Genomic DNA, 22,521 nt, shown 5'->3' on the forward strand with positions numbered 1-22,521 from the left:
GTTTGATAATTTAAAATATGTTTTATCTTAGGATGATGTTATAAATATGTTGGAAGTAAGATTTGATTTTTTAGAATTCTTGGAGATGTTTTGATTTAGGATCGAAGCTTCTGATTCAAGTGTTTGGATCTTTTTACAAAAGTTTGGTGTTGATTATTAGATTTTTCTAAACGGATGTTTTAAGTATGGTTTTAAACTTAGGATAGGAAGATTCTTGTTGCGAAATTTTGGGTTAAGCATGAATTTTGAAGTTGGAAGGAATTGCAACAAAAATCAAGAAAAATGACCTATTGATGTTTCGGCCATAATGTGTTTTCCATAGTTGTAATTTGTTTTAAATTTTTCTTAGTTGATATTTGAGTTTATGACAAAATTTACATGAGCAATGTAAATTTTAGAAATTTTTTGGAGTTAGGATATGAAATCCTTAAGTTATGGGTAAAATTGTCATTTTTTCACATGTAGAGGGTAAAATGGTTTACACATTTTAATTGTTAGTAATTAAGTTTTCTAACTTTTAGAATACATTCTTACAGTTTCTCATATTTCACTCTTTATTTTCGTAGAATGCGATAATCGAGGAAGTTAATTTCTAACTTACTATCAGTTTACTGTATATGTAGGATGGGTAAGGGAACTACAATTTATGTATGTATGTTATCATATATGTCATGCCATGCCACGTCATTACATGTTTATCCGTTATGCATGATTTATTTTGTCATGAATATTTATCTATTACACAATCTATTCTATCACGTATTATATGTTATAAGTATGCCATGTTAAGTATATCAAATGTTACATGTATGTCATATCATGTAATATTTACCATTGTAAGTATGTCATGTTAATTAAAGAAGTCAGATCAAGTTAATGTTAAGTCAAGTTTTAGATCACGTTCATGCTAAATTATTCATGTCAATCACGACCTTAAGTATTAGGGTGGATAATATCCTAGTGGAACTCATTTATTCAGGCTGGAGTGTCTAAATAGGTGTGAAATTCCCTGAGTTGACGAAGTACAGTCAACAGCTTGCGAATAGGGCCTAACTAGCTGATCACCGGAGCGCGCGGGCACTAACGCCGATGGAACCATATTTTATTTTACGTGTGTTCACAGCAAGTATAACACAAACAATTCATGTGACTACAACAACTGTGGAGCATTTTAAGTTCAAGTTCATGTCATGTCATGTCAAGTTTGGTTCACGTTTCTGTTCAGGTTATGTCAGTTGTGTTATGTTATATGTCAAGTTATGCTATACTCACTTACCACTTTAATTATGCATTCATATTTTTACTGCCATGCATGCATCATTAACCTGTATGAGAGTTTCCTGTTAACTTAATGATATTTGTAATCAAATCTCACCGTGGTAGTCCCAATTATCATTCCCCCCGAATGGTAGGCGATGTGTTAGGATCAGAGCAGAAAGCAGACACTGGTAAATTGGAGGAGGTTGACTAGACGCTACAGACACGGCGCGAAGTTTATAGCTTCCATAGGTAGTTTTTGAATAGTATTCTGGCCTCGTTAGTCGAGTTACACGAGTTACTCAACGAAATTTTTCAGTAGTGTATTTTTGGTAATGTAAATTTGGAATCTGGTCTCCTTTGTTTTTGAGATTACAATCTTTTAAAACTCATATTGAAATCGTTGATGTTTATTTTTGTTAAGTATGCTTGGATTACAATTTAACTATTTAGGATATTATAAGTTTGGTGTATGGTATTGCTCAAAAAAATTGTTCGTTGTGAATATTGCATAATGCTAGATGCATGTTAGGAATATTGCATCTTATATGTCATGAATGGGGGCAGGTAACCTTGTGTTGCATGTCCCGAAGCTTTAGATGTTCATTCGATCCCAAGCGGAATTTAGGGGCGTCACACCTTGTACACCTATACCTGGTTTCTGGGAGTCAACTGCTCATTTCCTGTGTCAGGGTTACATGTCACCTCACTTGTCTCTTCAGTCAGGTACAATAAATGCGACGTGGCTTCCTATCCCATTTACCTAGTTGTAGGCGCACTCCTTTAGTTTTCTCCTTATATGTTGTCAAAAGATCAAGGGCTCCATGTGTTTATTACTTGCTTGCTTTAACAAGCTCTTTGGGGGTGCCATAGGCAGAGGCCGGGGTGACGTGTCCCTTGCTCCCCTTCTTTTGGGATCGAGTGCCCTTTATGGGTTGGGGGGTTGTCTGACCAGCCTGAGTCCATTATATCTGGGCTTGCATTTCTAAGCCTTAAGCCTTACATATCCATTAAATTTTTAATAAGATATAAAGCGAACTTGAGATTTGATGGGAGAAAGGATTTGGGTGTTGAATGGTAAATAACAAACAAGAACATAGCAGCTTGAGATCTGGCTGACAATGTTGATCCAGATGTTTAAAGGCATCTCAATGTTGTAATTTTTTTTATAGTTTTTTTAAATTCTGCTAAAATGAATGCATAAAACAGTGTTAGCCTCTAACTTTCATTCATAATTTGGGAATGCACGCTCTTGATTGATCTTTCAATCCCTCATTACTAAAGCAGGGAACATACGCTATGAAGTTGTACCTTACAAGCAGGGTCAGCCCAGGGTTAGCCCACCACTTAACTCATGAGAAATGATTTGCTCACAATTTTTTTATAATATTTTATATAATTATATTTTAAATGAGATATATTTTTATAAAATAATTTATATAAATAATATCATTTTATAAAAATAATCTCATTTTAAAAATTATTATAAAATATATTGTAAAATGTGTTACGTGGATATCATTGCTCTTTAGGTTATTGTCTAAGGCCACACCATGCTAACAAAAATAAAAGTGGAATGTTTTTATTTTCTTTTTTAGAAGAAAAATAAAAAAAAAACCATTAAATAAAATTTAAACAACTCTTATATTTTTTAATGTGTACAAGACTCCATGATACTAACTTTTATATTTAATACAATAAATAATAAATTTTTTTAAATAAATTTTTTCTAAAATCTTGCTAAATTGAGGTATAAAACTTTAACTTACAATGAGACATCATTTTAAATTATTGTATTAAATATAAATTCATTAAATTTATTAATCACATCTTAAATAAAGCCCCAATTTATTGAGAATTGAGAAATATATTCAATACAATGGTTTATATTTTATTATATTATAATTAAAAATAACTCATTTAAATTTTATCTTAAGCCCTAATTTATTGGGCAGCTTTTACTCGTGACAATTATGAAATGCATACCTTGGTACACACAATCAGCAAGAAACTACCTCTTTATTCAGATAAGAAAATAGAATAGACTGGATTGTTTGGATATTAAAATGAGATGAGATAATTTTAGATGAAAGTTAAATAAAATATTATTTTTAATATTATTATTACTTTAGAATTTGAAAAAATTAAGTTATTTATTATATTTTCTATGAAAATTTGAAAAAATTGTAATAATGAGATAAGATGAGAATATTTATCAATTCAAACAGCCTCTAAATATAAAAATGCAATTTGTATTGTGACACCACATTTTTTCTCTCTCTATTGCTAAGAAAGATTCCCAGTCAATGACAAATTCAATCATTTTTGGGATAATTAATACAGAAATTCAATCAAATCCCTTGGGGATTGACTTTATTTGATCTAGTTTACTTTCTTATAATCATATTAATATTGTTAGCAGAGTATGGAAAATAAAAATTGATAGGTTTAGAACTCTTTTTGTTATGAAAATTTGATATTGTTGGTGTTGGCCACACTAAGAGAAAAATAGAGAGAGAGAGAGAGAGAGAGAGAGAGAGAGAGAGAGATTGAATGTGAGAGAGAGGCGCCTGTTATTCAATATAAAACTTCTTTATATACAAGTGAATAATACCCATATATATAGAAATACAAAGGAATTTAGGTATAATTTAAATCTGAATTGACGGCTATCAATTATAACGTCTAGAGGCGGTCATAATTGATGACTAAGGACGGTCTTAATTGATGGCTAAACAGCGGTTATAATTGATGGCTAAGAGTGGTCATAATTGACGGTTAAAGATTGTCTTAATTGATAGCAAAAAATAATCATACAAATCTGTTTATAACACTCCCCCTTTGGATAACGATACATAAAGAATATGTCTCGTTAAAATATTGCCAAGGAAAAACCCAATTAAAAAAATCAATGGTGAAGGAAAAAGAGTACAACATTCATATGTATCGCCAAGTACTTTAAGATTACCTTATTAAAATCTTACAAAGGAAAGCCTAGTGGAAAAAAACCTTAACGAAAGAAAAATAGTACAATCAGTACAAGTTTTCAAAACATTAATCCCCCTGAAAAGTGCATGATAATAGGTTTTCAAGTCTCTACATTCTAATGTTCTACACAATCTTCTTAAATGTTACAGTTGGTAATGCTTTAGTGAATAAATTTGCCAGATTATCACTTGACCGTATCTTCTTGACATTAATTTCACATTTCTCCTCATGAATTGCATTTATCTCTCTATGTGGATCTGAAAGATAACCTGTACCCACATATCTAACCAATTGTGGACTTGATCCATGTTGATAAAATAATCTCATATCAATCGTACCTCAGAGGTAACGAATGACATGTTTAATATCATTCCAAGTAAATTAACTGAAAATGCTATATCTTGCAAGTAAATTAACTGAAAATGCAATATCAGACCGAGTATAATTTGCAAGATATATCAGGACTCCAATTGCACTGAGATAAGGTACTTCAGAATCAAGAATTTCTCCATCTTCTTCACAAGCACGAAATGGATCTTTCTGCACATCAAATTATCGAACAATCGTTAGAGTACTCAGAGTATGAGTTTTGTCCATAGAAAAGTTCTTTAAAACTTTATAGTGAAATGTCTTTGCATTGATGCATCTCCATCTTGTGTACCAACTCTTTAAATGACGCAGTTGGTAATATTTTGGTAAACAAATTCGTCATATTGATTCAAAATTATTTTAACATTAAATTCACTATTCTTTTAGAGTTGTCCTCTTCTAGAGTTCTTGTAAATAATATAGTTAGTGGAGAAGTCATCAAAATTAAGCCGCCAACCTCAATATTCAATAAAAACGGTTGCCACATTTTTAGACCAAACAAGCATCGCATGATTTTATAGCTCTTTTATAGTTGTCAGGAGCCGCAACGCTATGATGTTACATCTCTTATCTCTTGTAGAGAGATGCTGTGAAGCAATAGAGATGATTTGTCCTTCCTTTTACTCACCTAAGGATGTTGCTCTTATAATAGGAGCATAGATTCATTTTTCTGGAAGGATTTATTCTAATGTCGTTTGAGAATCAAGATTTCTTAATGCTCAATATTTTGCCTCTGTTATGACTATGTCTCGGAGGTTATTAGCTAAAGTGAATGAGGTCAACTAACTCAATAATCAAATATCTTAATTTCGTTAGAAGCTGTCTACGAAGAGTCGTAAGAACAAGAAACTGAAGGAGGAGAATAAGACGCTAAAACAGTATGTCCGTGATCTTCAGAATCAGGAGCGATGAATATTTGAAGAAGTTCAAATAGTTAGAGAATAAGGACAAGCTGAATTTAATCTCGCCGCAGATATCTGAAAAAGTCCAACTTCTAAGAGAGTAGGGGCAAGCTGCTTTTAATTTCACGACCTAATAAATAACTATAGGATATCTGTATTTAGCGTATCCTCTATCAATATATATAATTTTGTCTTGCTTTCATAATTTTCTCTATAAAAGATATATTTAGCTTATTTTCATTCGCATCTCATCTTCTTTACTTTTCTATAATTAGTCTGCATTCTTACTCTGAAATGGCTCAACAATCTTCTCGTGACCAATATATGAGGTATTCTACATCTCGTTTACTAGTTGTTTCTGCTTCTACCGTAGGTGCTATCATGCAATACAATAATGATTTAACTAATAAGTCAGATAATGATGCTATCTACAAGCTTGTGAATCTCGGTACCCGATACTCATCAACTACTGTCCCATTTTTTCAGCGACTATAATTTAAAACTTGTGAGGTTTACAAACTCAATGAGAAAATTTCTATTTTTCAGTGACTTCTTCTGAAATCTAACATGAAGATATGAGTAATAAAGTAAGGGAATAGGAATTTAAAATCCTTGCTTGACTCTTCTTTTCGATTGCCTACTCCTTTAGATAGGATGCCATGCAAATTTTTGAAGAGTAAGATTGTTTAAAGAATGAGGCAAAGAGCCTCAAATTTCTATAATTTTATTTCGAAATAAGAAAATAATATTTCACAAATATTCATATTGTGTTTCTATCTTCTGGTAGGTATTCTATGTACTTCATTTTATTTCTCCTTTAATAATGCATATTTCTTACAAAATCATAATATGAATCTGAAATATTAATTGCATTTAAATATGGTATTTCAAAACTAATAATTTCATTCATCTCCTCCTCGAAACCGAAAGAGTTTCTGATTTATATTTCAAATATGTGCAGTTTTTATGAACTCTTTTGGAGCCTCAATGACATTTAAATTATCTATATAAATTGCAATAAAAGCTGATATAAATATTGAAAATGTATAAAAAATAGTTTATTCCACATGCGTTTAGATTATTTTAGATCATATAAGAATTTTTTAAACTTGATAGAATAAGTACTTCATGACTATATGATTCATGCAATTCATATCTAGTGATTCATATAAATATGCAGTTAATCATGCATACCCAAACTCTCGGTAACTATCAAGCTAATAAAAATTTTAATATAATTTCATTCACTTCAAAAGCATATTAATATTATTTCTGCGAGAAACCGACTCGTAATTTATTTTTTCATTTTCTTTATACAAATACATATTGATATTCAACAAGCATCACATCTTAGGTGTTTGGACTACGAGTTCATATGTATCACATTTTACTAGAGATATCAATTTTACAGGAATTGTTTCTTTCTATTTTAGCCAATATTTTTACGTTGGTATATTCTTCGACGATTCTTGGCTCACTTTCTTCATTAATTCTAGTAATGTCAAGTGTTATCTTATATGAAAATATGTTGTCGACAACAGTTTTATTTCTATCCAGAATTTCTCCAATACTTATGAAATGTATCGAGATCTTGTTATTTTTAAGTACTTGTCCCTCTTCGAGGGAAGACATTTCATGAAAAATCTCTTTAGGAGGTACCATGCAGGAACTTTTATTATGAAAGAATTTTGTACATAAAGTTTGGATAAATCTTATTGCTTGTTTTGTGGGTATGGCCTCTTCAGGAGCATCAATTTCTTTTTTTTTGTGTTTTTCTCTTTCGGGATGCTTTATCTTTTGTATTAATAGGTCTCCTACTCTTTTAGACATGTCTTATGTTCATTAGACTGCTAAATTTCTTAATTGTCCTATGAGGATTCAATCCTTACTGGGATTTTAGCAGTTAAAATATGAGACATTTTTATCTTATTACATCCATAAATTAATTATCATCTGAACTTTTAGTTCATCTAAGATACTCAAGATAACGTCGAATTATTTCATTTTATTTGGTTTAAGCAAATTTTTCTTTCCACTCATGGTGGGAAGATTTTATAGTAAAAAAATCTTCTGGTTCTTTTATAAACGTTCATATGAAAATTATTCAATTCATCGTAATTGATTTTGAATGATCAAGTTAATCATGAAAAATATGCAAATATTTTGAATCATATCACTTTTAATGCATCATAATATTTAATTCAATAGTTGTATAATATCATCTCAAAGAGAAAGCTGGTAATTTTTTCAATATGAGCTTCTAGCCCAAAATCATAGAAGTACTATAAAGATATTCATTACTACGTCCAAACTCTTGGTTTCTTTAAAAAAATGCACCATTCACTTCTGGGAATGATATATATATCCAATACCATTTACTTCAGGGAATGATGTGGAACTAATAGGATGTGACTAATGATTTTTTAACAAAACTCATTATTTTGCTTAGCCACTAGAACACAAGATATAAATTTAGAATATCTTGTGAACTTTCGCACTCAATATTGCTACTACATGAGCACATTTGAAGCATTTATTTTAAACATTTAGTGATTTTTCTCTATACAATTTCAATTATATAACTTCAGGTGCACTAATCATAATGAGTTTTTGAGAGGATCCCGATCTTTTAGTATACGTATCACTCCCTTAAACTATCTCACAGAATCAATAAATCTTTGATTATGATATACTTAATAAAATTATTGGTTTAAGTCGATCCTTCATGGATGTTCCATTTCTATTCTAAGATGAATCTTATCATCAATAATTCATAATAAGTATAAAAAAATAAATAGAACTTGTATATAAACTATGTGAATAAAAATTGACCACAGATATAACTGAAATGTAAATTGTGAAAATTTTAATTCACCATAGATATAACTGAGATATAAATTATGTGAATAAACGTATAATTTTATCAAGTAATAATAAGGATTATAATCTTTAATACTCACCTTGGGGATTGCAAATAATATATTGAAAAACTTACTTGAAGTAGAAGACCACTAGTTTCAGAATCAACAGAACCTCGTGCTGATAACGTGTTATGAAAATTTGATGTTGTTGGTATTAGCCACACTGAGAGAGAGAGAGAGAGAGAGAGAGAGAGAGAGAGAGAGAGAGAGAGAGAGAGAGGCGCTTGTTATTTAATACAAATTTTTTTTATATACAAGTGAATGATACCCATATATATAGGAGTATAAAGGAGTTTAGGTATAGCTTAAGTCATAATTGACGGCTAAGGGCGGTCAGTCATAATTGACGGTTAAGGACGGCCTTAATTGATGGCTAAACAGTGATTATAATTGACGGTTAAGAACAGTCATAATTGACGGCTAAAGATGATCTTAATTGATGACTAAAAATGGTTATACAAATTCATTTATAACACTTTTATAATTATTTAACTCATTGATAAATGTCGCTGTCACATTTTAAAAAGAAATTATATTTGTAGTCGTGAAATGTTGCAAGTACCGCGCAATCTATTTAAAAAAAAAAAAAAAGTAAATATGGGACCAACATGAAAATGAAAAATTAATTTTTAATAATAAATCTTACTTATTTTTAAAATGATTGCGTAGCCCTTACACACTCTACAATTATATGTAGTATTACTTTATTGTATGGCATTAATATGTCATATCAACTAATTAAATACTGACACATGGTCTTTAATGTCATGTAATAATCTTTTATTAAATTTTAAACGGAAAATTGATAGAGATATCTAATTATGAATTTTTTAAAAGTCGGATTTTATTTTTACAAAAATTAAAAAACTACGGCTTGATTTATGAAAAATGTGAGTACTAATTTTGCAATTAAAAAATATTTTAGATATAAAGAAATTATATAAAAGTAATCCTACAAACTGGTATAATTGATGTGAAATGTCAGATTATAAAATTATTTTAATTATAAAATAGATCAAATAAATTCTATAAAATCACATCAATTTATATAATATTTTTATGTATGTAACAGTTCTCTTTATAATTAAAGTAAAAAATTATAAAATATATATTTATTAAAAAAAAATTAGCGGAGAGGAAAGCTTGAACCTTCATTTTCTTCGCGATGGACCTTCATTCGCCGCCCTCATCTGCAATGCCAACAGTCAACGTTTCTGATTTGAATCCAGCCCAAAAGACACCCATTTTCTACCTCTCTCGCAACAGTCATGAGCCCACAAAATGCTCCACCACGAAATAGCCATGAATTCGCTTCGTATATTCGAAAGCTTCAAGAAATCTCTCCTTCTGCTTCCACACTAGCTAAATTGCGAGTGTTTCTCGCGCTGATTTTGGAATCTGTTAGCTTGTGATACTTACGTGGTCTCTTTTGGTTTTTCCATGCCATGTCGTGACGTTAATTTCTCCCCCCAAACTTACATCCGTACCTGCCGGCTCATACCGCTTAATTATTATTTGTTTAAATGAGTAGTACAAAAATGTCAACATTGAATTAATAACCACCTTAATTTCTTAACCGTCTTTGGAATCAATTATTTTCAATGATATTGGATATGTAAGGAAGGTACTGCCTATATTGTAGACTAGGATGCAATTGTTGAAATTCACCAACTGGGTCGCTGTTCTCTTTCTGGGTATTGCTTTCTTGTACTTCTACGGCAACCCATCTGCTCCCTCTCCTCCTCAGAGTATGGCTGAAGAGTCTTCCAAATCGATATACGATTTTACGGTCAAGGTACTGGGTTTTGTTTGTTTCTTTCATCTCTGTTAATCTCTTTTTGGTATCTCAGAAACTGAGGAAAAGAGAAGGATAAATTCAAGGTTAATGATTTGAATGTTTTTGAGTGACAAAAACTGAAAATAATTTGTATTTTACTGGACCTATAAAAGTTCTGGGGTTTTAACTTTGCTTTTCCATTACAAGAGTGACCAAATGAAAGCTAGTTCAACTCAATTGTTATGTGGGAGGTCCCTTTGTTGGTCTTTTATTTTGGACTACTGTTTGTTTCATATCTTGTGGGTATGCATAGTTTTTTATTTTTTGAAAACTCTAGATAGAAAATTTGAGATTGAAAGCTGTTTGGTTGTTTTTGTTCAAGATTTATTTTTGCTTTTGGGCTTCCTTCTTCTTGTTTTGCTAAATGAATTTAATGGCAGGATATCCGTGGAAATGATGTAAGCTTGAGTGAATACAATGGGAAGGCTCTCTTGATTGTCAACGTTGCTTCGAAATGGTATTCTAATCGACTCTATTTTCCTTTTGAATATCTTGTCATGATCGATTTCCTAATCCGTTGATGTATGTCCTCATTAGTGTGAAATTATTCATTTTTTATTGTTCTCTCTTTGAAGTGATTGTCAAGAGTAGTGGTGCAATTTGATATTTTGTAATTTGAAATTTTACTGAACATTTTCTTTATGAGTAAAAGATTAAAATTTTACAAAACATTATGGAAAAAACTATTTAAAAGATACCAAATTTTGCTTTCTCCAACTCCACCTTTGCTGTGGAGCATTGAATCATTCTTGTTCTGTATGGAGACCTTACAATTTTTAATCGCCTCTTTGAGGTAAATCATGAATTATTCGCAATTTGTGTTGACGATGGTTTTTATTGATTCCTTTGTTTGATGCTTCTTCCTCTTGTTTAAGTTTGGCATGCACATGATTAGCGTGGTCCATGGGTCAGGTAAGCGTCTGAAGAAGACCTGCTTAAAATTTTTCCATCATACCAACGTAGATATGATGTAATTGGGGTATGCTCTTAAGATCTGAATACAGTTGGATTGACATTGCACTTGGCATTGATTTAATAAAGATCAAATTCCAACTAAACAGATGAGACAAAGCATACTTCCTCATCGGTTTATGGAGGCTTTTATGCATACATTTTAGCGTTTTGATGCTTGAGATATTCAAGGGTACTTTCTTTTAAGCATTTAATACTCCATGTTGTTCTTTCTTTACTCTGTTTTTTAGGAAAAATAAATTGTAACAAATATGAAATCACAAACAAACCACCATGAACTTGTGCACACTGAGTTCCTGCCTTCCTGGCAACTATAGTTGTTGATTTTGAAATTCATGTGTTGCACTGATTAATAGAGTAGTGCATACGTCCTAATTTATGCCTTCTTTCCACCCATTAGCAAGATCATTTCTGTATAGCCAAGAAGATCCTTTGCACTTATTCTACATAAAATGTTAATTCATATGACTAGGGGTGTTGGGCAGGCCCTCACACTTGGCCCAGTGCCCACCCGGTGCATCCACCCGATCCCAGTGGGAGGGCAGCGGATGCCATGAGTCAAAAGTAAAGAACCATATAAGCAGGTAGAGGGTGAGAGGGCTACGCGCCCACTCACCCACTACACCCAGCTATAAAATACCAAAAACCCTAATTTCCTCATTTTACCCCTCTCTCACATTCCACCTCCATCTTCTTCTCACTGGTTCCATCTTTCTCTTATTTCATCCTTCCGTTTCTCTCGAAGTCGAAAGGTCAACCCAAGGCTTTCAAAGGTTCTTTCAGATCTCAAAGTTTCTTGACCCATGGCTGTGGCAGAGGGTTTTCAAAAGTTCAAGGTGTGGGTCTTGAAGTTTCATGACCTCTGGTTGTAGATTTTGGTTCTATTTTTTATTCTTACGGTTTTTCCGGTGGTGATGGATTTGGAATGTAAGCTGTTTGGTTATAGGTTTTGGATTTGTGATGGTTTTTTATGAAGCTGTGGAAATATGGCTTCAGGGGGCTGACATTTGGCTGCACAATCGTCTGTCCATTCAACAGGGGCAGCAGGGTTGGGGCAGGGCGGCAGAAGGAAAGGCCACCCTGCCTGGGCAGGGTCCAAGGGAGGGTGCTTCCACGCCATAAAAAACAGGACACTTTTAATATTAGATGTATTAAATAAAAATATATGTAATTTGAATGTTTTGATTCCGTTGAAAACAACTATATGTGAAGGTATGGGGAATGTGATAGCCTCAAAAACGTTCTACAGATGCAAAACCGCCTCGAGTTCTAACTTAATATTGACTAATTAGCAAATACAAGTAGTTTAGGAAAATGAGAAGAAATTAAATGTATGTGAAGTTGACAATAATGAGAAATCATCATCACCTAAAAATATGTGGTCTGAATTTAAAGCAATGGCAATCAATGAGTTCTGGTAAATAAAGTTATTAAACTCAAATTGATGAGCATTAATGATATGTTAATATTTCCCTGAAAATAATAGAGCGAAAGACGTCTTCATCTCACCGAATGGGATGTTAAACTTAAGAGGAATTTTGGTTAAGTAAACTTTAAGAACATTTCAAAGCTTGGATTTCCTATATCAAGTTTGAAGTAGCATTCTTGTGTTGTATGTGACTTCTGTATCGTGCTTGGGAAGAAATTTGTGTGCGGGTTTAAGAGGTTTGTATGCGTGGAACCTCTGTGAGGTGACTTGACTCTTGTCTTTTACCTGAACCCATTTAAATTGAATGGATGCTTCTGGGGACTAATGGATGCTTCTGTGCATTTGAGGCTTGTATATATCATTTCTCCTAATTAAAAAGTTAGATAATTCAATCATGATCTTTGAGTTTATTTGAGGTTGCAAACTTTGATTGTATCTATTACCCTTTCATTGTTGCAGTGGTTTAACACAAACAAACTACAAGGAATTAAACGTGTTATATGAAAAGTACAAAAGCCAAGGTCCGTTTTTTGATCTATTCTTGCATGTTTTCCATTCTTATCACTTTGAAATTGATAAAGTTTTCAATGTTTTGGGCAGGGTTTGAGATCTTGGCATTTCCTTGCAACCAGTTTGCAGGACAAGAACCAGGAAGCAATGAGGAAATTCAGGAAGTTGTGTGCACGAGGTTTAAAGCTGAATTCCCAGTTTTTGATAAGGTAATTCCTCACAAACAAAGAGACAAACTTTGAGAATGTTTTGTCCAGAATCCATTTATACAGTTCCAGCATGCAAATTGATTATTCCTTGTGTGGCAGTCACAAGGAATAATCAATTTGAATTGATATCTCATCAACCAAGATTGAATTGATATTGACAACAGTCTGTTACCCATATTTCTTTGTGACAACAATTCTGCCTAAAGAAGTGTTGAGAGACGAAAGGCATGCTAATAAATATTAATGTTATATTTCTCATCCATCTGTATAGATTGAAGTGAACGGGAAGAATGCAGCACCCCTTTACAAGTTCCTCAAATCCCAGAAAGGGGGGATATTTGGAGATGGCATAAAATGGAACTTCACAAAGTTTCTGGTGAACAAAGAAGGAAAGGTTGTGGAGAGATATGCGCCAACCACATCACCTCTTAAAATTGAGGTTTGAACAATGATTTCCTTTTGTTTATGTTTGATTCTGCTGAAGACTGTTGCCTGAAGCTGATTATTGTTTCTTCCTGTCTTGCAGAAAGACATACAGAATCTATTGGAATCTTCTTAAGTACCAAGGTTTGAAGCCGTAATTTATATTTTGCATTTTCATGACAAAAAATGTTTTCTATATGTGTCCTTCTATGTTTTTATATGTTTTCAAATTGGTGGGTGGTTTTGTTGGGATGTTATGGTATTTTGTTGTGAAGACCATAGTTGATCAAATTGTTCAACCAAATAAAAAATAAAGGTTCCTTTCTTTTCACTTATCAATTATTTCTTCCACTTCATGGCCAAAGGAAATAAGTTATAAAAAAACTGTGTACGTGGCAGAACTCTCTCTCTCTCTCTCTCTCATCATGCTCTTTTCTGGAGTTACGATCATCCTCCCCCAGAAGAGACCCCCCTTAACATTGATGTATACTTCAATTTATTGAGTGTATGCATGTTGCTCATTCCAAATTTTATTGCCATCAGGATAAAATTGACTACCCGCACAGCCCGTGAAATACTTTTTGCTAAGAGAAACTAGAAAGTTGAAGAAAATATCGTTAGATGCCTACATCATGTCGAAATTTCAAATGCATTTTTACTGTTTTGTTCGAAAGGATTTAGCCTGAAACCTGCCTCTTTATATAATTTCCGGTTGTTGTGCTTGCAGAAAAACAAGAAGATGATTGCATTCAACAAAATTTGATTCTTTTGCATCTCTTTTACAGGCATTGCATAACGATGTGGTCGGTTGTTCCTTGGAGTACATATATCAGAAGAATGCATTATGGTTGTGGTGGTGAATTATAAGTTTATATAATATACTACTTGAATAATCAGTTAAAATTGTCACTGTTGTCCTTGTCAATGTTGTCTTGATACTTCTTTTTCTTTTTAGTGGTTGGATACTGCCTAGAATGAAAAAACATCAAGAATAGTTCTACCTGCCACAGCCACAAAAAAAAAAAAACTTGAGAATTACCCATTGTCTGTGTGCTTACCCAAAAACAAGGGTTGCGTCCCTGCCGCGGCTCCGTAAGCCGGCTTATTTTAATAATATTTACAACATATCTCAAGTACTCTTAGATATTAAAGGCCGCAATACATGTCTCAAGTACTCTTTACATATTTTATTCTCAAACATCATTTAAAATAATTTTAAATTTTAAATTTTCAATATTTTTATCTAAGTATTATATAATCATTACAACTTTTTCGAACTCTCAAATAAAACATAAAAAATAATACTATTTTTTTAAATTTTAAAATAAAAATTATATTAAAATTTTTTTTAATTTTATAATATTTTTATTTAACTTTTTCACTCTTCTTTTTTAAAATCTAATAAAATATTTTAATTCGAATCATTTTATTATTATTTACAAATATATTGAGAATTTCTAAATATTCAAACGGGGACATAAAGGATGTCATCACCAAATAAAACATATATAGTTTTTAACAGATAAAAGTAACTCTGTCATTATATATTTCATTATTTTCAATAACACCTATTATGATATAACATATATAAAACTACTTAAAATATGCTACTAAAATAAGCATTAGGAATGTTAATGTGTAAATGAATCTTTCCCTTGATATTATGGGTGTGTTTGGTGTGGGCGTTCTTCAGAAGGAATGCACAAATGGATGCTCTCATGCGAAGCTTAATTTTTTAATCATACCCATAAATTCGTCGACCTTCAATAAATTCTTTTGTAAAATCCTTTTACCAATTTCCATTACTTAACCCCTTTTTTACTTCTCATAGACATAATCAAAGGAAACAAATGCAAGAAGCTGGAGGTCTGATTAGTAATCAAGTAATAATACCAAATTTACTTGATATTCCCAATCAAGGGTCCTTTTTCTTGAAATATTAGGAGAAGAAGATTTGAGAGCATTACTCGCCCTTGAAGAATCACTTTCAGCTATAATTTGCATTCCTCTCAAAATTGCAAGAGTTTGAATGTGGGGTCTTTTTGGCACGGATTATCTAAATTTTGACCATCCTTCTCATTTGGCCAAGCCAATGCCTTTTGAAAGTCATGAAAGATTACACCTTCTGCATTAAGCTTCCTTTAACGCCCCATGAGGAGGAGCCTTCCAAAACCATTCTGTGCAAGCTTAGCTTTTTAATATTCTGCAGCATCAGCCTCTTTGGATTCCAAGTCCATTGGCTTAAGATTCTCATTTAAATCCCATGCTAATAATTCAAAGTTGGCAGGCTTGCTTTTGCCAAAATCAAGCACCAAGGATCCGATCCTTCCACCTTTGCCTCATATAACTAAGGACAGCAGCATAAAGCATGGAGACAGTCTTCTACTTCATGCCTACTCAAATCACATCCTTTCAATGGATTTTTTTTTTCCCTTTTTTTTTTTTTTTTTTTTTTTTGAGTTTCCAAACAGAACCTCCAAGCAAATTAAAAGAACTTCACTTGGCATCTTTAAATTCCCTAGAAACTCCTTCTTGCCCCAGTACTGGGAGGTTCACCATCCATCCTCTTTGTTACTGCAAAGCGTAGTAGCTCCTTCGACAGAAAACTCTGTGTTTTTGCTCTTTGCCCAAATCAATTTGTCATCTAACATCATAGGCCTTAATGAAACCTTTAAGATTCTATCTGCTTTGATGTGCCAAGATTTGAGCCTTGGGTTGCCATTGTTTCCTGATGTTACTTCAAAGATTTTCAAGTGTTTCCAGTTCAATAACCATAAGCAGCTTTTCTTGTAGCCTATAAATACTTGAATGTGTTAGGAATTTGGACCTTTCAAATTCACCTCCTAGGATCTCTACCCTTTGTAGAAATAACAAGAAAAATAAAAAAATAATAACAACATGATAAAGGGTTAGAATTGCATAATTAAGTTGTTTAAATGAATGATTTATTTTATCAAATAAGGATTGAACACTTAATTATGCATCAAATTCTAATATTGAATGTCAAATTAATTGATGCCAATATTTTTTGCACATCAAGGTCTCATATTTGCCCTTGAAATATTTAAACTATGATACCAATTCATTTATATATTGTAGGGCATTTATGGAAGGAAAGAAAGAATGGGACTCAAATGCAAGCACCACTCGGCAATACATATATGTAGAGGACATCACATGCACGTTGCAACACAGCAACCATGCAGCAGACCAATTATTCGAACCAGCCAAAAATAGATGCACATGCAGATGCAGAAATAAACTAGTTGGACCGAAAAGCTGGAAGAAGAGCAAGACATTTACGGAAAAGGTGTGTTGTGCATGATTGAAGGAGAGTAGAATCAACAACCGAAAGATCAACAAGAACAACTGGAAGACTAGCTGGAGTGAGACAGCTTGAGTGTAGCTGGAATTTAAAGTATTGATTGGCACCGACTTGTGATATTGCTGGACGAAAGGTGAGCTGAACGTGGGCCATTCCAGTCAAAGAATCGGTACATGATTAGAATGAGATATTCCTTATGTGAGAGAAGCAGCCGGTGGATTAATTTGATTGGAGGGAGTTAGGATGAGTGAAAGTGCCGTATGTGAAAAGAGAAGGAGGAGTAGTGCAGCTAATTTTCTTAACCTTTATTCTTCACTTTCGGTTTGGCAGCAAGAGGTGGAGAAATTGAATTTTTCTTCTCTCTTTTTAATTCGGCTAGTAGCAGATTCTCAAGGATTTCTTTTGGCCTTACATTCGAGCAGCAAATTGAGTAGAGATTGGTGTGTGAAGAAAGTGAGGTGCCATGATTAAAGGGAGAATAAAGTAATGGATGAAGGAGAGGGGAACATGGAACCGAAATTAAGGAAATTGATTGATTTTTCAAGAGGCAAGTGGGGTTGTTCGGCTATTGCATTTTCTGCTATAAATAGAGGTTGGTTGAAGAGAGGCAGGGACATGGAGGAAGAGGGAAGAAAAGAGGAAAGTCATGAGAAAGGAAGAGAGCAAATTGGTTTCTTAGTCTTTATTGGTGGGAATAAATTCATGTGTTGGAATTAAATAGAGTAGGAACTTGTGAGTGTAGAAAGGGACATGTGAAGTGGTTGGAGTTGTATTTCTTTTCGCTTATTCATGTTTTTCTTTAGGCATTGGGCTGCAACTTAGTTTCAATTTCTGTTTTATGCATTTTAATTATGTTGTGAACTTTATTCTTTCAAGGTTGACTAGATTCTAAATTTTGTTGTTTCTAAAATTGTTACCTAGTATTTCTTGTATTCCATTTTAGTTTTCTAATGAATAATATTTATATGATTTCTATAGTATTTGTAATAAATATGTTTGGCTAAATTTTCATACTAAGGTTAGAGGTGAAGTTTAATGATTTACATATTGTTTCCGAATCAACGTAAAATCTATTTTGCGAGTTTGATTGATTGAAAGTTTTTATTTGAAAATTTTGATTATCTATATACTCGTCTTGATTCATTGTGATTTTCGAATACAGTGAATGCTTGAGGAATCCCTGTGGTATTCAAATAGATTTGTAAATGTTTTAACCATCAATCGTTTACGCTCAATCATAAGCGTCTGTTTTTCTCGATCTTAAATGCTAAATCTACCAATTAAACGGAATCATTATTCTAGTTTAATTGTAGTAAATTGATCGGAAACAATATCATAAATCATTAGACGGATCCTCGAAACCTTAGTCTTTTTCCATTTATTTTATCAATCTTCATTTGATAGTACGTTTCTTTTAGTAATTTCATTTTATTGTCTGAATTTATTTCTTTATCACAAAAGTCAATCCATGTGGATACGATCCTGTAAGATACTACAACGCCTGTATACTTGCAGGTAAAACTGCACTAGATTTTTGATTCATTAATTTGAGTCAGAGTTTAGTCGCAACAAGTTTTTGGCGCCGTTGCCGGGGATTGCAACGTGTGATAATTTTTTTTTTAGAAAAGAAAAGAAAAAAATTTAGTAATCTTTTGCTAATTGTTTTTCATTTCCTTTTTGCAGGTACGATTTGTTTTCCAGAAAACAGAGCATGTAACATTGCTTCCAAATTCATACCATTTGGTAATATCGTTTCAAAAAAAAAATAAAAAAAAAAAAAATAAATAAATAAAAAAAAAAAAATTATTTTCTTTTACTTTATTGCTTGTTTTGCATTTTATTTTTTCTATGATCAATCCTCTATGATGAATGATCTCGTGGCAACGTGATCAAACGGGTAGATTGAGAAGAGAGGAAATCATTTTAAGTGAATTGGTTGATACTTTGTCAAGTGATTCTAAAAATTCTCAGTCTGATACCATGGCTGACAATCGTAGTGTTCATGACGATGAAGAGGCACAAAATAATCCGCAAATGAGAACTTTGCGTGAATATTTACAGCCTACAAGGACAAGTACTCCATCTTGTATGATTTTTCCTACGAATATGGGAAATTTTGATTTAAAACCGGGAGTAATCCAATTACTTCCCAAGTTTCATGGCTTGGATTCAGAAAGTCCTTATTTGCATCTAAAAGAATTTGAAGAAGTTTGTGCAACTTTACAAAACCAAACTATCAATGATGATGTTGTTAGATTAAAGTTGTTTCCATTCTCTTTGAAAGAAAAAGCTAAGAATTGGTTGAACTCCTTGAGACCAAGATCTATTGGCACATGGCAAGAAATGCAAAGGGAATTTCTAAAAAAGTTTTTTCCTACCCATAGGACCAACACTCTTCGCAGAAATATTATGAATTTTTCTCAAAAGGAAAATGAAACATTTTTTCAGTGTTGGGAACGTTTTAAAGAATTGTTGCTAACTTGCCCACATCATGGCTATGAAACTTGGCGCACCATTAGTTTCTTCTATGAAGGTTTAACATCTCAAATGCGTCAGTTTGTAGAAATGATGTGCAATGGTGATTTTCTAAATAAAGATCCTGATGATGCTTGGGACTATTTTGACCAGTTAGCTGAAAATGCCCAATCTTGGGATAACACAGATCGTTCTGATCGGTCAAATAAGCCCAAGCTCAGTGCCATGTCTCAAGAAGGTATTTATGTTCTTAAAGGAACTGATGATGTGAATGCTAAGATAGCAAGTCTGACAAGAAAAGTCGAAGCCATGGAACTTAGGAAGGTAAATCCGGTTAAGGCCAGTGAAAAAGAAGAAGAAAATTGTGGCATTTGTGAAATTAGTGGACACCTAACTCAGGATTGTCCAACAATCCCTGCTTTTAAAGAGGTGTTGCATGAACAAGCAAATGTCATGAATTCCTATCGGAGACCATTTTCTTCCCCATATTCGGAAACATACAATCCTGGATGGAGAAATCATCCCAATTTTAGTTGGAGGAATGAGTCCAATATAAATCAAAATCCTCAAGGGCCATCTTCTTCTAGTCCTTATGTGCCTCCACATAAGAAAACCCTTGAGGAAACATTACATGCTTTTATGCAGGGACAAGCAAATATCAACACTCAGACAATGCAGGCCATTACTGAGATGAGAAGTTCTATCAGCGACTTGACCTCTGCATTACATGCTCAAGAAAAGGGTAAGTTTCCTGCTCAACCTCAGCCAAATCCAAAAGGTAAATTCGAGGTAAGAAATCCAAATCCTTCTGATTCAAAATTTGAACATGCAAAGTCCATCACCACTCTACGCAGTGGAAAAATAATTGATAAGAGTATTTCAACAACGAAAGTTGATGAGACCAACAACTCTTTAAATTCCAAGAGTGATGGTGAACTTGAGAAGGTTGAATTAGATGTGCCTGTGAAAGCCCCAATACCTGCACCATTTCCCCAAAGATTGCAACATTCTCACAAATTGGTTCAAAATGCTGATATTCTTGAAATTTTTAAACAAGTAAAAATCAACATTCCTTTGTTGGATGCAATCAAACAGATTCCTTCGTATGCTAAATTTTTGAAAGATTTGTGCACAGTAAAGCGTACGATGAAGGTGCAGAAGAAGGCTTTCCTCACTGAGCAGGTAAGCGCCATCCTCCAGAACAATTCTCCACCAAAGTACAAAGACCCGGGTTGTCCAACAATTTCCTGCGTGATTGGAAATTTTAAAATTGAAAAAGCTTTACTTGACCTCGGAGCTAGTGTTAACCTCCTACCCTACTCGGTATATGAGCAGTTGGGTCTTGGTGAACTTAAACCCACCAAGGTAACACTCCAACTTGCTGATCGTTCGATTAAAATACCGAGAGGGATAGTTGAGGATGTGCTAGTTCAAGTAGGAAAATTTTATTTTCCAGTGGATTTCATTGTTTTGGACACGGAACCTGTCTTTGATGTTTGCACTCAAATTCCTATAATTTTGGGAAGGCCGTTCCTTGCGACCTCAAATGCTTTAATAAATTGTAGGAGTGGTGTGATGGTAATTTCTTTTGGCAACATGACTTTGGAGTTAAATATTTTCAATATTTGTAAACAACCTGGTGATGATGATGATGTGCAGGAAGTGAATCTGATCCAAACTCTTGTTCAAAATAAATTTGATTTGTCAAGTTTTTCTGACCCTCTTGAGGCTTGTTTGGTTTATGGTGAAAATTTTGATGATGATTCTGTGCTTGCATCTATGAATTTTTTGCTAGAATCTACTCCTATAATGGACACTGATAGATGGAGAACACGTTTTGAGGAATTACCACCTCATGATGTCATGTCTCTCCCTTCAAGTGTGCAAACACCAAAACTCGACTTGAAACCTCTACCTGCTGATCTCAAATATGCATTTTTAGGCCAAGCAGAGACATTACCAGTGGTCATTTCATCAAGACTGGATGAAATTCAGGAGAAAAAATTAATTGGTGTTCTCATCGAACACAAAGAGGCAATAGGATGGACCATAGCTGATATCAAAGGTATCAGTCCTTTGATCTGTACCCACAGGATTTATCTAGAGGACAATTCTAAACCTTCTAGAGAAATGCAGCGTAGACTGAACCCCAACATGAAAGAAGTTGTCAGAGCAGAGGTGTTAAAACTTCTAGATATAGGGATCATTTACCCTATTTCTGACAGCAAATGGGTTAGTCCCACGCAGGTGGTACCCAAGAAATCTGGTGTAACTGTAGTTAAGAATGCTAACAATGAACTGATCCCAACTAGAGTTACTACTGGTTGGCGTATGTGCATTGACTACAGAAAACTGAATTCTGTCACCAGAAAGGATCATTTTCCCCTACCATTCATGGATCAAATCATTGAACGTGTAGCGGGCCATAAGTTCTATTGCTTCCTAGATGGTTATTCTGGATATAACCAAATTGAAATTGCTCCTGAAGATCAAGAAAAGACCACATTTACATGTCCATTTGGTACCTTTGCATATCGAAGGATGCCATTCGGACTTTGTAATGCTCCTGCTACATTTCAACGATGCATGATGAGCATATTCAGTGACATGGTAGAGCGTTTCGTTGAAATATTCATGGATGATTTTTCTATTTTTGGTGATTCATTTGATGAATGTTTGACTCACTTGGAAAAAGTGCTGATTAGATGCAAAGAAAAGAATTTGATTTTAAACTGGGAGAAGTGTCATTTTATGGTCACTCAAGGGATTGTTCTTGGGCACATTGTTTCTTCTCAAGGTTTTGAAGTGGACAAAGCCAAAATTGAATTAATTTCTAAATTGCCCATCCCAAAGAACATCAGGGATATCAGATCTTTTCTAGGTCATGCAGGTTTTTACAGGAGG

General features: G+C 33.3%; 1 protein-coding gene and 1 non-coding gene across 3 annotated transcripts; one reads left to right on the forward strand and one right to left on the reverse strand.

Moving 5' to 3' along the window:
• The first annotated feature begins 9,627 nt into the window (after window positions 1-9,627).
• LOC122314379 (probable glutathione peroxidase 2) lies at window positions 9,628-14,742 on the forward strand. Of its 2 annotated transcripts, none has more exons than XM_043129925.1 (7): window positions 9,628-10,232; window positions 10,655-10,731; window positions 13,135-13,196; window positions 13,276-13,394; window positions 13,666-13,833; window positions 13,921-13,961; window positions 14,545-14,742. In XM_043129925.1, the coding sequence occupies exons 1-6, from the start codon at window positions 10,086-10,088 to the stop codon at window positions 13,951-13,953; spliced, it is 606 nt and encodes a 201-aa protein (XP_042985859.1). In that variant the 5' UTR covers window positions 9,628-10,085; the 3' UTR covers window positions 13,954-13,961; window positions 14,545-14,742. The 2 variants fall into 2 exon arrangements, with proteins under 2 accessions (XP_042985859.1, XP_042985851.1); XM_043129917.1 differs by having other exon boundaries at window positions 9,629-10,232; window positions 14,603-14,742.
• Window positions 14,743-19,536: 4,794 nt separating this feature from the next.
• On the reverse strand, window positions 19,537-19,640 carry LOC122293727. Its single transcript, XR_006237348.1, has one exon. It is a non-coding gene; the product is annotated as a small nucleolar RNA R71 (small nucleolar RNA).
• Window positions 19,641-22,521: the final 2,881 nt, after the last annotated feature.

This window comes from Carya illinoinensis, chromosome 1 (assembly GCF_018687715.1).
Source record: "Carya illinoinensis cultivar Pawnee chromosome 1, C.illinoinensisPawnee_v1, whole genome shotgun sequence".
NCBI classification, from domain to species: domain Eukaryota; kingdom Viridiplantae; phylum Streptophyta; class Magnoliopsida; order Fagales; family Juglandaceae; genus Carya; species Carya illinoinensis.

Coding starts and splice junctions, on each gene's coding strand:
- LOC122314379 (XM_043129925.1), top strand. CDS start 10,086: ATGCAATTGTTGAAATTCACCAACTGGGTCGCTGTTCTCTTTCTGGGT. Junction 10,233..10,654: donor TATACGATTTTACGGTCAAG/GTACTGGGTTTT, acceptor ATTTAATGGCAG/GATATCCGTGGAAATGATGT. Junction 13,834..13,920: donor CATCACCTCTTAAAATTGAG/GTTTGAACAATG, acceptor CCTGTCTTGCAG/AAAGACATACAGAATCTATT.